General features: G+C 38.2%; 1 protein-coding gene across 1 annotated transcript; it reads left to right on the plus strand.

Annotated features, from left to right (window-relative positions):
* The first annotated feature begins 244 nt into the window (after positions 1-244).
* Positions 245-1,000, plus strand: LOC149230935 (zinc transporter 5-like). Its single transcript, XM_089381478.1, has one exon. The coding sequence runs from the start codon at positions 245-247 to the stop codon at positions 998-1,000; it is 756 nt and encodes a 251-aa protein (XP_089237604.1).
* The last annotated feature ends 12,596 nt before the right edge of the window (positions 1,001-13,596 follow it).

The raw sequence follows: 13,596 nt of genomic DNA on the forward strand, positions 1-13,596 counted from the left end.
TAAACCCTTGCCCCCCGGCCCCTTATTTCTCCTCTGGTGGCTTCGCACCTTATTATCTAATACCTTAATATAAAGAGCAGGGGAGGTTCTATCCTCACCCCTTACTAATCTACGCCTTCTACCCGACGCGCTTCTCCTTATCATTGAACCGGCTGTTCACATGGCTTATTCGGGGCAGTATTAGGGCTCTTGCTCTTGTTCTATCCTAGTCACTTAGTGCCATATGTGTTTCCTATCCGCAAGGATGAGTATAACTCAACTCGAGCCGAGCTGTATCAAGCAGTATGAATATGGAGGGGTAAGGATTTCGATCAATCAAGGGCAAATCCTGGTCAGTCTGGGCTTTCACGAAAGCCTGTCTCAAAGTGCTGTAGCTTTAGCAATAGCATCTTATTCCACTATTTCTGTGGGTACTGCTAAAGAGGAAAATAATTGCTCCGGGAAAGAAAATTGCATAGACAATTCTACAGCTATTCTTCCTGTGAAGATCGGAGCAATCGCTTCTATTGTTGTGGGGATTACCATTGGGGTGTGTTTGCCTCTCTTAGGCCGAACCTTTACTTCTGTCAAGCCTGACAGAAACACATTTTTTGTGATTAGGGCTTTTGCTGCGGGTCTTTTTCTTGCAACTGCCGTGGTGCAATTTCTTCCTGGCGCCTTAAAGTTTCCTACCAGTGAATCTTCAGTATGGCGCAATATCCCATTGCCAGGGTTTCTAGCCATGTTTACGGCCCTGTGCACACTTATCGTGGATGCTCTGGCTACTGCTTACTCTCATTTGAAAGATCAAGAGAAACCGACTGATGAGGGTAAGGAGCCGACCGAGGATAAAGAGCTTGGAGGTAACGGCAAAGATTCAGACGGTCACGCCCATGGACAGCAGGTCTCGCCATTGGACAGCAGGTCTCGCCATTGGGTCAATCGCTTCTATTGTTGTGGGGATTACCATTGGGGTGTGTTTGCCTCTCTTAGGCCGAACCTTTACTTCTGTCAAGCCTGACAGATACACATTTTTTGTGATTAGGGCTTTTGCCACGGGTCTTTTTCTTGCAACTACCATGGTGCAATTTCTTCCTGGCGCCTTAAAGTTTCCTACGAGTGCATCTTCAGTGTGGCGCAATATCCCATTGCTAGGGTTTCTAGCCATGTTTATGGCCCTGTGCACACTTATGGCGGATGCACTGGCTACTGCTTACTATCATTTGAAAGATCAAGAGAAACCGACTGATGAGGGTAAGGAGCCGACCGAGGATAAAGAACTTGGAGTTAACGGCAAATATTCAGACAGTCAGGCCCATGGACAACTGGTCTCGGCATTGGACAGCAAGTCTCGCCATTGGGTCATTTCTACGGTAAAATCTTTTACTTTAATATATCCGATTTCTGAAAAATAAAGTTTTAATTTTTATTTACAGGCCATACAGTGAATAAAGAGTCAGGGAACTTTGGATGTGACGGCTTCTTCTTATATATTAGAGTTTATGGATCAGGTTTTAGAATTGGCTATAATTTCTCAGTCCACTGTTGTTGGAATATCGGTGGGTGGAGCGTAAAGTCCATGGATTTTCCAGGGCAAGGGCAACTTGGTTTTCTACGCTGCGTCATTAGGGTTTTCTGGAAAATCAACACTGAGACTATCATGCCTTTATTTCTATGCAGGATATTTATGTTGGGAAGAATAATGACATGAATATAACAGAAGCTTACGTGAGTCCGGATTGAACAGATGAGTAGTAGTTGTGCGCCTGTCTGTTAGGTGTGTGTCGTACTGTTTGCCGATGGCTGTAAGCAGCTCCCTTATTAATAACCAGTATTCCGCGGTAAGAGTCTAGGTTTGGGTCCTGATCCTGAGCATAGCGAAGGTTGGAGAATCAACAGGTATCAGTATAGGGCATTATAACAACTGGCACATGCAGCATGCAGGACACGGAGAACAGGTACCAAAAACAACTTAGGATAAATGAACTTGTCCTCACATCGGGCCAAGTGAGGCGGGCAATAAGAGGGTAAACTGAAAACTTTGGTTAAAGTTTTCTGGCGAACAAACTGCCCAGCATAAAGGTTGGTTAACCAGTGAATAACCGGTAGAAATTGATGGTCAACGTGCATTTTAGTATTCAGTGAACGGCCTATCGAACGTTATAGTCCCTGCTCTGGCAGTGACTAATAAGAGAAGTAAGAATTTTTGTCACAACACCACGCATCTGTGTCATATATATTGGCATCAACCATAGTTGATATTTCTTCTACATCATCCTATGAATCCAAAATATAAATTTGTGTTGATTTTGTATCGTGGTGTGAATTTTCATCGTGTGTGGTGGCATATTATTCAAAATTATTGCCAAATTACTTTCTTACACTTTATTGAATTCTTGTATACAATTTCTCAATTTTCCCACAAATTTGTTAAAAAATGATTTAATAGCTTTAAATAAGCAATTTTAAATAACAAAAATTGAGAATACAAAAATAATAATTATAGAAAATACTCAACCAAATTGATAATGAATCTTACTCTCATCGGATACATCTTTGGGTCCACTTTAAAAGAGGAATTCATCCACTAAAAATGGTGTAATAATTTAAGCTCTATATAAGTTCCATGTTAACCGAAATACCCCTTGTTAAGCCCTAGATATTGAGTTATTATATTTCTATTATTATATTGTTATGTAGGTTAGAACCTCCCATGTTCTCATTTTATTATATTTGTATGTCCCCCCCCTCTCTCTTCACACACACACACAAGGGAGACCTAGTCTTAGAATTAGTAAATATTACCTTGTACAATGTATTCATTGTAAAAGAAGGTTCCCCCATTGAAGACAATTATAATTATTGGTTTCTTATCATTTTTAAGGCACAAAGTCCAAAAGACTTGGTATTAGAGCTCATGATCCTACAATTTTACTTCTCCAACTAGGTCATCGTGGATTTTTTCGATTTAAATTTTCTCTAGGAGGTTTCAAATGGTGAAAATTGGAGAATGTTTAGGAGAAATATTCGGTAATATTTGGTTAAAATTTCAAATCTTGGTTAGCTATATTTTTAGATAATGCTCCAAGGAAGTTATGGCACCTAAATGCTCCTGAAAGGAGTCCTAAATAGGTCAGTTCAACATTTTCACTATAGTTTTTTTGGGAGGTTTTGTATTATGAAACTTGACCCACATTGAGAATAAATCTTAGTGAACATTTGGATAAAACTTTAAATCTTGGTCCACTATAATTTCAGGTATATGATTTAAGGAATTATGGGTTCTTGAATTCTTTTGAAAATGGTTTAAAATTGGTTAGTTTGGCATTTTCATAATGATTTTTTTTTTGTGAGGCTTTAGATAAGAAAACTTGGAACATATTAAGTGTAAATATAGAGGAAAATATTATTAAAATTTTAGAATTTTGTTTTATATACTTTTGGAGTTATACCCTATGGATGTTAGGGTTTGTGAACAATCCTAAAAACAAATTTAAACAAGTTAGCTTGGTATTCTTGTCATAGCTTATATTTGGGGAATTTTTGAGTGTAAAATCTTTAGGAAATTCAATAGACATATAAAATTCCCTTAGGTAAAAATTTCATAATTATATTTGAAGAATTGGATATGTGGTACACTATACAAATTTATTCGTGGGAGGAGAAAAAAATCAAGAAGCTTTAGAAAAGTTCCCATAAACTTCACTCAGCACATCAAATTATATCTGCACCTATGGAATGCAAAAAAGTAATATCAGAGTATTATAAACCAATGGTTCATATCTGGAAGGAGTCAAATCTTAGATATGTATCAAGAAAAGCTCCATCCATTCATCTATTCTCCAAATTAAGGCACGCAACTCATAAGTGAGTGAATACACATTTTCATAGTTGTCCATATAATCAGAGATTTTCAGATGAAAACTGTTTAAAGTATTGATTTTTGAGTAGCTTGGGAGGTAATCCAAGCCCTAGGGTTTAGGGTTTGAAGGGAAAGCACCACAAGGGTCACTTGTGGGACTAGAACCCACATATGGGTTTTTACACCAAATCTTTCTTTGGGCATTTCCATGAGCACATCTCTACATGTGATGGCATGAGACGATAAAGGGAAGAAAGGAGAATCCAACACTTCGAGAGTCATCAAATTCTAAGTTGTAGAAGTGGTGATATGAGTTTTTGAAGGTAATTTTGGGGTTGACACCAAAAGTGTCAAGGTCGACCTAAGGTGTTTTTAGGCTTATCACAGTTCGCAGCCCCTTGCAATGACATTTTAGAAGCCCTCCTTCATAGTATATATAGGAGGTGATGTGAGGATTATTCTTCATCCAAAAAGTGCAACACGCAAGAAGAAAAGGAACTCATTGGAGGCAAGGGAAGCTCTATTTTAGCCACATGAAAGGAGAATGGAATCACATGGTATTAGAGGTCTGTATTAGGGGTCTTTTGGAGGGTCGAGTTTGCTATAAGGGAGGTTAAGGTAGCTTCCTATAGGGTCAAGACAAGGGAAGGCTTTTTCAGCCTTGGTGGAGGTGTTTTTGGGTGCAGAACTCTTGGTGAATGTTGAGATTTTCTGTTTTGCATGAGATAGGAAAAATCTCAGTAGATGACAACAATAGGAATCAGTTCCTAGATTAGCTCCAGGTTGTTGGGAGATGATTAATGCCTCCTATATTATATGAAAGTGAGTTAATGAAGTTGTTAGATTCCCTTTGCTATAAAACAGGCAACCATTCGGATTGTTTGGTATGAGGGTGAGAGTTTGTGAGGATTGAATTATGTAATCTCCTGTTTGATTAATAAGATTGCCGATGCCTATGTTGTGTGGACGTAGCCCAGATTGGTTGGGTGAACCACGTTAATTCCTGTGTCTTTATGTGCTTGATTTATCTGCTGTGTATTTGATTTAATTTGTTGTGCATCTGATCTCCAACAAGTGGTATCAGAGCATGTTGGAGGCGTCGTGTGAGCCTGAAGAAGCTGCGTGAAGCATAGATTTTTTGATGCGTTGCTGGAGCGCACTGCTGTTGGTGCGTGGAGCGAAGCGCTGCTAAGGATTACTGCGTGGTGTGTACCCCTTGCTGGCAGCGTGTGAAGTTTGCTTGCTGGGGCGTGGCAACTCCTTGACGGGTTTGACAGTCACGAGGTGGTGTTTACGGATTGGAAGGGTTTCCTTCAGCGTGCCGTCAAACTCACGCTCCCCATATCTTCAGCTCGCCACATCATCACTCTATCGTTCGAATCCATCTACCATTTCAAGCCGCTGTACAGGCAAGCACCGATATCTGTGAAATTCTGTGGAGCGCGTGCTGGAGGTGGAGTGCCGTAGATCAACGCTGGTGCGTATTGCTGAGTTGATATTGGTGCGTATTGCTGGTTGGTTATGTAAAATCGTGTTTGTTCTTTTATGCGAAAGAGGTGATCAGAGGTTTATATTAAAAGAAGATGATTAATCGTTCACATCGAAATTTTAGTAATTAAATATCTATTTTCTCCATCATTGAATTAAAGGGTGGATGTCGTGAAATATGTGACTTGTTTTATATTTCCCCATATCATATACAGTTAACCTAGAGTTTTATTACTTGGCACCGATCACATGTGTGAAGGCCACGTTCACAACTTATTGTTATTAAAAAAGGTTTCCATTATTTATTGAAAGTGATGTATCACTTTTGAGAAAAGTTCGATATATGTCCATAACGATGGACCCATATTACTTGATGTTGATGACTCAATTCCAATGCACTTATTGGAAGTTTGATACTCAGTTTTTTTTTACTGTAATTTTGCACAGCAAAAAAAAAAAATTGTTTTTTAAAGCAAAGGCATAGGCAGTTTTTTAATTGCTGGTATTTAAACATTGGTTTTGGAGATTATTGCGGTTTTTTGGTTGATACAAAATGACGAAAACTCAGAGTGCCCGGTTTGAAATTGAGAAGTTTAATGGCAAAAACAATTTCGAGATCTGGAAGGTGAAAATGTACGATTTGCTTGTCCAACATGGTGTGGCAAAGGCGTTGTTGGGCAAATCCAAACAACCTTACAACATCACAGATAATGAGTGGGCCGAGATGGATGAAAGAGCGATAAGTGCTATTCGACTATGTCTAGCTGATGATGTCCTGTTTAATATCGTGTCAGAGACAACAGCTACTGGTTTGTGGATGAAACTGGAGAAACTGTACATGACCAAATCCTTAACCAATAGGATTCTCCTGAAGCGACAGTTGTACAGTTTGCGAATGAAGGAAGGTACATCGATTGCTGATCATTTAAATGCTTTTAATACTCTTCTTGTGCAATTACAAAGTATAGAGGTAACTATTCAATCCGAGGATAAAGCTATTACTTTATTGTGCTCGTTGCCCGAATCATGGGATCATTTTGTTACTTCTATAAGTCTTAGTTCATCAGAAGCTATTGAGTTTGATGATGTAGTTGCATCCTTATTATTGGAAGAAACAAGGAGAAGGTCGCATTCTGAAACCTCTACATCAGAAGTTATGATGGTTAGAGGTCGTTCGAAAGAAAGACACTCCAGGAGGCTGAGCGACTCACGTTCAAAGTTGAAAGGGAAGAAGAATAAGCTAAAGTGTTGGTTTTGTGGCAAATCAGGGCATTTAAAGAAGGACTGCTGGAAGCGACAGCAGCAAACTTCAAAAGCAGATTCTTCGACAGAGAAGAAGGAGGCAATTACGATAGATACAGGTTCGTCATCTGGTTCAGGTATGAGTGATGAGGTATTATCAGTTAATGTGTCAAATCATGGTCAACATTGGTTGTTAGATTCCGGTGCATCAAACCACATGTGTATCCATAAAGAATGGTTTAAGGAATATAAATCAATTACTGATGGAGTTGTGTACATGGGTAATGATGTAATGTGTAATATTGTTGGGATTGGGAGCATACAACTACAAATGTTTGATGGGACAGCTAGAATATTAACTGATGTGAGGCATGTACCAGATTTAAGAAAAAACTTGATTTCATTAGGCGCACTTGATTCAAATGGATATAAAACTGTAATTCAAGGTGGAGTAATGAAAATTTACAAAGGTATTTTACTAGTTATGAAAGCTAAGAAGGTAGGAAATCTATTTCAGTTAGAAGGAAGTACAGGGTCAGATTTTGTGTCTACTGTGTCTGAACATGACAGTAGTTCCATTCACTTATGGCATCAAAGATTGGGGCATATGAGTGAAAAAGGGTTGAAAATTTTGGCTGATTGCAAGTTACTTCCAAATCTGAAGTTTGGAAAGTTAGATTTCTGTAAGCATTGTTTGTTTGGAAAACAAAGTAAACAAAAGTTTAAAACAGGCAAACATACTAGTAAAGGCATACTTGATTATATCCATTCAGATGTGTGGGGTCCAGCTCCTACAACTTCATATGGTGGTTCGTCTTATTTTGTATCATTCATTGATGACTTTTCTAGGAAAGTGTGGGTCTACATGTTGAAAAGGAAGTCTGATGTTTTTTCAGTTTTCAAGCAGTTTAGAGCATTGGTATAAAACAGCACTGGTAGAACAATAAAATGTTTAAGAACTTACAATGGTGGTGAGTTTACTTCCAAGGAGTTTGACAGCTATTGCAAGGATGCAGGGATCGAGAGACATAAGACCACGGTTTATACTCCTCAGTAGAATGGAGTTGCTGAATGCATGAACAGGACTCTTCTCGAGAGAGCAAGGAGTATGCTGAGTAACGTCGGGTTGCAAAAGGAGTTGTGGACGGAAGCAGTGGCAACAGCTTGTTATGTGATAAATCGATCTCCATCAACGGCGATAGGCTGCAAGATTCCACAAGAGGTATGGAAAGGACGCCCTTGTGATTATTCTAAACTCAGAGTGTTTGGTTGTGATGCATATGCTCTAGTGCCTAAACATCAGCGAACTAAATTAGATCCAAAGTCGAAAAGGTATATCTTTGTTGGGTATGGTGTTGGAACAAAGGGATATAGATTGTGGGATCCTACTACCCGCAAAATCATCATCAACAGAGATGTAAAGTTTAATGAATCCTCTCTTGTACAGTTAGATGTAGATAGTAGATTGAAACAGGATGATGTATCTGATTTTCAGCACATTCAGTTTGACAGCATTTCTAATGATAGTCATGATGACCATAGTTTAGATACTAGCCATGAACAAGTTTCAGAATCAGATCATGAACAGGGTGCAGGTCTAGATCATGAATAGGTATCAGATACTGATCGTCAAGAAGTTCCTACAGATGGTAGTCAGCCAATCGACGAAGCGCCAGAAACATCATTAAGGAGGTCGACAAGAATCAAACGACCACCGAGAAGGTATGATGATTATGTCACTTCTGTTGCATTTACTGCTAATGACGATGAACTTCTGTGCTATCAGGAAGCAATAGAAGGTTTGAAAAGTGATAAGTGGAAAGCAGCCATGAAGGACGAAACGATGGCCTTGGGTAAGAACGGAACATGGGATCTGGTTGAGCTTCCGAAAGGTAGGAAAACTGTGGGGTGTAAATGGGTTTTCAAGCTGAAACGGGGTGTGAATGATATGGAAGACAGGTACAAAGCGTGGCTGGTTGCAAAAGGGTTTTCTCAGAAAGCCGGTATTGACTTTCATGAGATTTTTTCGCCAGTGGTTAAAATTGTTTCAATTAGAATTGTGTTAGCATTAGTGGCTTTGCTTGATTTAGAGTTGTAGCAATTAGATGTTAAGACTGCATTTCTACATGGAGACTTAGATGAGGAAATATTTATGGAACAACCGGAAGGGTTTGTTCAGCATCGCAATGAGAAATTTGTCTGCAGGCTCAAGAAGTCTTTATATGGCCTGAAGCAGTCGCCTCGGTAGTGGTATAAGAAGTTTGATTCTTTCATGTTGAGTCAGAAATATGTTAGAAGTGAATATGATCATTGTGTTTATTTTAAACAATTAAATAATGGCATATTCATTATCTTAGTATTGTATGTTGACGATATGCTTTTAGCAAGCAAAAACATAGAAGAAATCAACAGGTTCAAGGCTCAGATGGCAAGGACTTTGATATGAAAGATCTAGGAGCAGCAAGACATATTTTGGGCATGGAGATTTTCAGAGACAGAAGCAATGGTAAGCTATGGCTATCACAACAAAAGTATATTGAGAAAATACTTTTGAGATTTGGTATGAATAACGTGAAGCCTGTGTCAGTCCCTTTCGCTTCCCATTTCAAGATTTCTTCGAGTTTATGTCCTAATTCAGATGAAGAAAAGGAATTTATGTCTCGAATTCCATATGCTAATGTAGTAGGGTGTTTAATGTATGCGATGGTGTGTACGCGACCAGATATTTCACATGCAGTTGGGGTTGTCAGCAGGTACATGGCAAATCCGGGTAAAGAACACTGGTCAGCAGTGAAATGGGTGCTTCGGTATCTGAGAGGCACAAGTAGTTATTGTATCACTTACAATAAGAGTAGTGAATTTGTTTGCGGATATGTTGATTCCAATTTTGCAGGTGATTTGGATAAGATAAGGTCAACTTCAGGGTATGTCTTTACTCTTGTATGTGGAGCTATAAGCTAGATTTCAAAGCTACAGAACATTGTCGCTTTGTCCACTACTGAAGCAGAATACATTGCTGCTTTGCATGCTTGCAAAGAGGCGGTTTGGTTGAAAGGTTTGCTTGGTGAGTTTGGTAGGTTACAGGACAACATCAGGTTACTTTGTGATAGTCAAAGTGCAATACATTTGGCTAAGAATCCGACCTATCATAGTAAATCAAAGCATATTCCAATTAAATACCATTTTGTAAGACAGGTTATCACTGAAAGGGGAGTCTCTCTTGAAAAGGTGCATACAAAGGAGAATTGTGCAGACATGTTCATGAAACCAGTTTTGTTAGAGAAGCTACATTGGTGTTTGGCTTCTCTTGGCTTGCAGAAAAGATAAAATAATAATAACAGGGCATCAGGCTAATTGTTTTCAAGGTGGAGATTGTTGAGATTTTCTGTTTTGCATGAGATAGGCAAAATCTCAGTAGATGAAAACAATAGGAATCAGTTCCTAGATTAGCTCCAGGTTGTTGGGAGATGATTAATGCCTCCTATATTTGATGAAAGTGAGTTAATGAAGTTGTTAGATTCCCTTTGCTATAAAATAGGCAACCATTCGGATTGTTTGGTATGAGGGTGAGAGTTTGTGAGGATTGAATTATGTAATCTCCTGTTTGATTAATAAGATTGCCGATGCCTCTGTTGTGTGGACATAGCCCAGATTGGTTGGGTGAACCACGTTAATTCCTGTGTCTTTATGTGCTTGATTTATCTGCTGTGTATTTGATTTAATCTGCTGTGCATCTGATCTCCAACAGTGAAGGGTAGAATAGGATGTTATGGGTAGGCCGCAAGCCCTACCAATTGTTTGGAGGGAATCGTAGGGTGTAATGAGGGTTATCTATGCCTAGAACAATAGTTAAGGGAGCCAAAACTTCTCCAAGAGTAGGTCATAGCCAAGGAGGTTTGTTTTGGTGACTGATGGGGTTATTATAGTAGCCAAATATGCCCTAACCAGTCACAGTCATAACAACAATGATGCTGACTTGGATACAAGTTTTCAGGTATGTTCAATTTGTGGTTTTGGTTCAGTTTTTTATTAGTTTACATTGTAGCATGTATGTGCCATTTGGAGGACTTTCCATGGAGGTAAAAATTAAATCATAGGAACAGAACCGACAGTTAATTATTGGGCATCATTGGTCTGGTGGAGGGTAGTGCGTTGATAGCCCAAATTATCCCTTGACGAGTTATACTGAATTGACGAAGAGGAGTTAAAGCTTGGGTGAAGTTTGGTGCCAAAGTGAAGCACCTTGATGGACTGAGGTGACTGCTAACCTGGAAGTTTCCAGCTTGGGAAGTGGCCAGCCCAGAGAGAAGATTGGATCAAATCTTGTACATGAAGCAGAAGTTACTTGCAACAAAGTTAGGTGGAAACCCTCCTGGAGTCTTGATGTGTTTTCCTTTGAAGGACTAAGGGGAAGCCAGTGAATAGTATGCGAGCAAAGAACCAACAAGATAAGATACGACATCGCATTTGCACAACATGTTTGTCATTATATCTTGTATACCATAGACTGTTTTATTATTCAGATTTGGTTTAATATAACGAAAATTGGGGTTGTACATTATTATACAATTTTGTTAAAAATTATGTACACTTGTACATATGTGATTTACTTCTTTATATTTTTCGTTGTGCAAAGTAGTTCTTGTTGATAATCTTGGTTTGGTAGCGTCAAAGATTTTAAGATTCTAACCTAGACCTAAGATCATGGAAATTCAACATAAAGAGTATAGCTTGTCCAATGTTTTAGGTGGAAACTCCACCCATAAGAGGGATTAAAAAGATATTGATATTGTAAGTGAGAGATGAGAGGAAAATAAATAGAATAGGAAGGGATATAATCATTGAGGAAAATAAATTAAATTGTAAGGAGGGCCAAAGCTAAAAGGGTTTGATGTAATAAAATGAAAGTAATGTAATGAGGGTGAAATTTAAAAATAAGTACTAAACATAAAAAAGAGTGGGAGGGGGGGGGGTGTAATTTATTAAAATATTGAATTAAAATGTAATTATACAAAAAAAAAAATAACTATGAAGAAAAAATTGGTTGGAATACGAGAAAAAGGGGAATATGGGGGTAAAAATTGTATAAAAAGTTAATAAAGGGAATAAATCAAAATTAAATATTATATGAAAGGAGGGGGCGGGGGGGGGGGGGGGGGGGAGAGGAATATAGATAAATAAGGGACTTGATTAGGTTGGGGGGTCAGGTTCAAAATATAGTCTAGCAAGGGGTTTGGGTGTGGGGTAGGGAAAGGCTAAAAATTGAAGAAGGACGATATATTAAGAAATAAAAGATGTGAAAATAAAGGAAAATAGAGAAGGGAGAAGGGAAATGGGGATAAAGGAGATACAATAAAAATAGAAAGGAGGGGTAAAAAGATAGGGGTAGACAAAGAAAGAAATAGAGGCTATAATCGAGAAAACTCAAGAAAAGGGGACAGGGGAGATTATAAAACATGTCAATTGATAATATAATGGACGAAAAGCTTCCAATATTGGCTTATCCTCTATCCATTTACTCTATTGAAATTATGTGGATGCTTTGTATTTCAAGAGCTTCCCAGATTAAGCGAGAGTTATGAAAAGGAATAGATGCTAAGACTTTGGTTTAATCAAAAATATATGAGATGCTTGGAATGAAAAGAGTTCCTAGAAATAGATGACTTGTAGATGCTATTATGGGTAGTGTCATCAATGTTCTCTTTAATATGATATTTAAAGGAATGGACAATTTGGCCAATGTAAAATTTCCCAGAAGAACATGGAATTTGGTAAACCCTTGAACCTTACATGGGATCATATTTATCCTTTCCTGAAAAAAAGAGTGTTTAAGGGTTTTATTAGGTTTAAAGGCATTTTCACATTTATCTTATATAATATCTTTAAAATAAGATTTGTGGCACCTTTTATGTACATATGAGTAATGGCGGAATCGGGCAGAGAGGAGATGGGATTTATGGTTTTAGGTAGTCCAAAAGGATGTGTTAGTTTGAGAGATGGTGTATCCATTAGCTTTGAGAGCATGGTTAAGATGATCTTTTTCCTTATTTAAAAATCGAGGAGTAGAAATTTTGAATCCTTATGAGATATGAGTTTTAAGAACATCTGACTTTTGGGAAGGGTGGTGCTCGGACTAGGTGTGAGGATACCAGACAATATGGGTATCTTTTCCACAAACCTAGTGGGTTAGACGTCCATTGAGAATATGGGTTATAAGGAAATCCAAGAATGGAAGGGATTTATTAGGTTCTATAGCCATGGTGGACAGAATATGAGGTGAAATTTTATTAAGGTCGGAAAGAAAGGCATTGAGTGTGGGAAGGCCATGTGCCATATGAAAAAAGTGTCATCTACAAACCAATACCAAAATTTTGGCTTTTGACACCTAGATTTTTGAGGTGAAGGTTTTAAAATATTTCATATAGATATTAGCAACCACTGGGGATAAAGAGAAGCCCACAATTGTACCCTTCATATGCTCATAAAAGGTTCCTCTCAAAGAGAAGAAAGTGGATGAGAGACAAATATGAATGAGGTTGAGGGTTTTAGAGTCAACAAGCTTAGATATTAGGTTGATGACTTCAGTAATATGGATTATTATGAACAAGGAAACTACGTCAAAACTAACCAAAAGGTATTTCTCACCAGTATGATTTTCTTCTGTTTTTGAATGAAATTGGTTAAATATTTGATAATAAAGGGGGGATATCCAACAAAGGAATGGACTTTCTTCGCCAAAAAATGGGCAGGGGAATGGGTAGGGGATCTAATGGAATTGACAATAGTTTTGAGGCGAACACCAAATTTTTGTCTCAATGAGAAAAGGTTATTCAAAAATATTCACATTAAATTGAAGAAATGGTTTGCTAATGTAGCCTTCCTCAAATGATGTTGAGACTCTTTCATTTTTCCTTCTTTCACCATAAGTCATTCCCCTTTTGAAAAGGCACAATATTTCTAACATTTTCAATAGGACCAACTCTACTATACTTTGCACTAAGATACGCTACACCAAGTTTGTTCTT

The sequence above is a fragment of the Pinus tabuliformis genome, chromosome J (genome assembly GCF_031772625.1).
Source record: "Pinus tabuliformis cultivar Carrire ecotype Pingquan chromosome J, CPIR1, whole genome shotgun sequence".
In the NCBI taxonomy this organism is placed as follows: Eukaryota; Viridiplantae; Streptophyta; class Pinopsida; order Pinales; family Pinaceae; genus Pinus; species Pinus tabuliformis.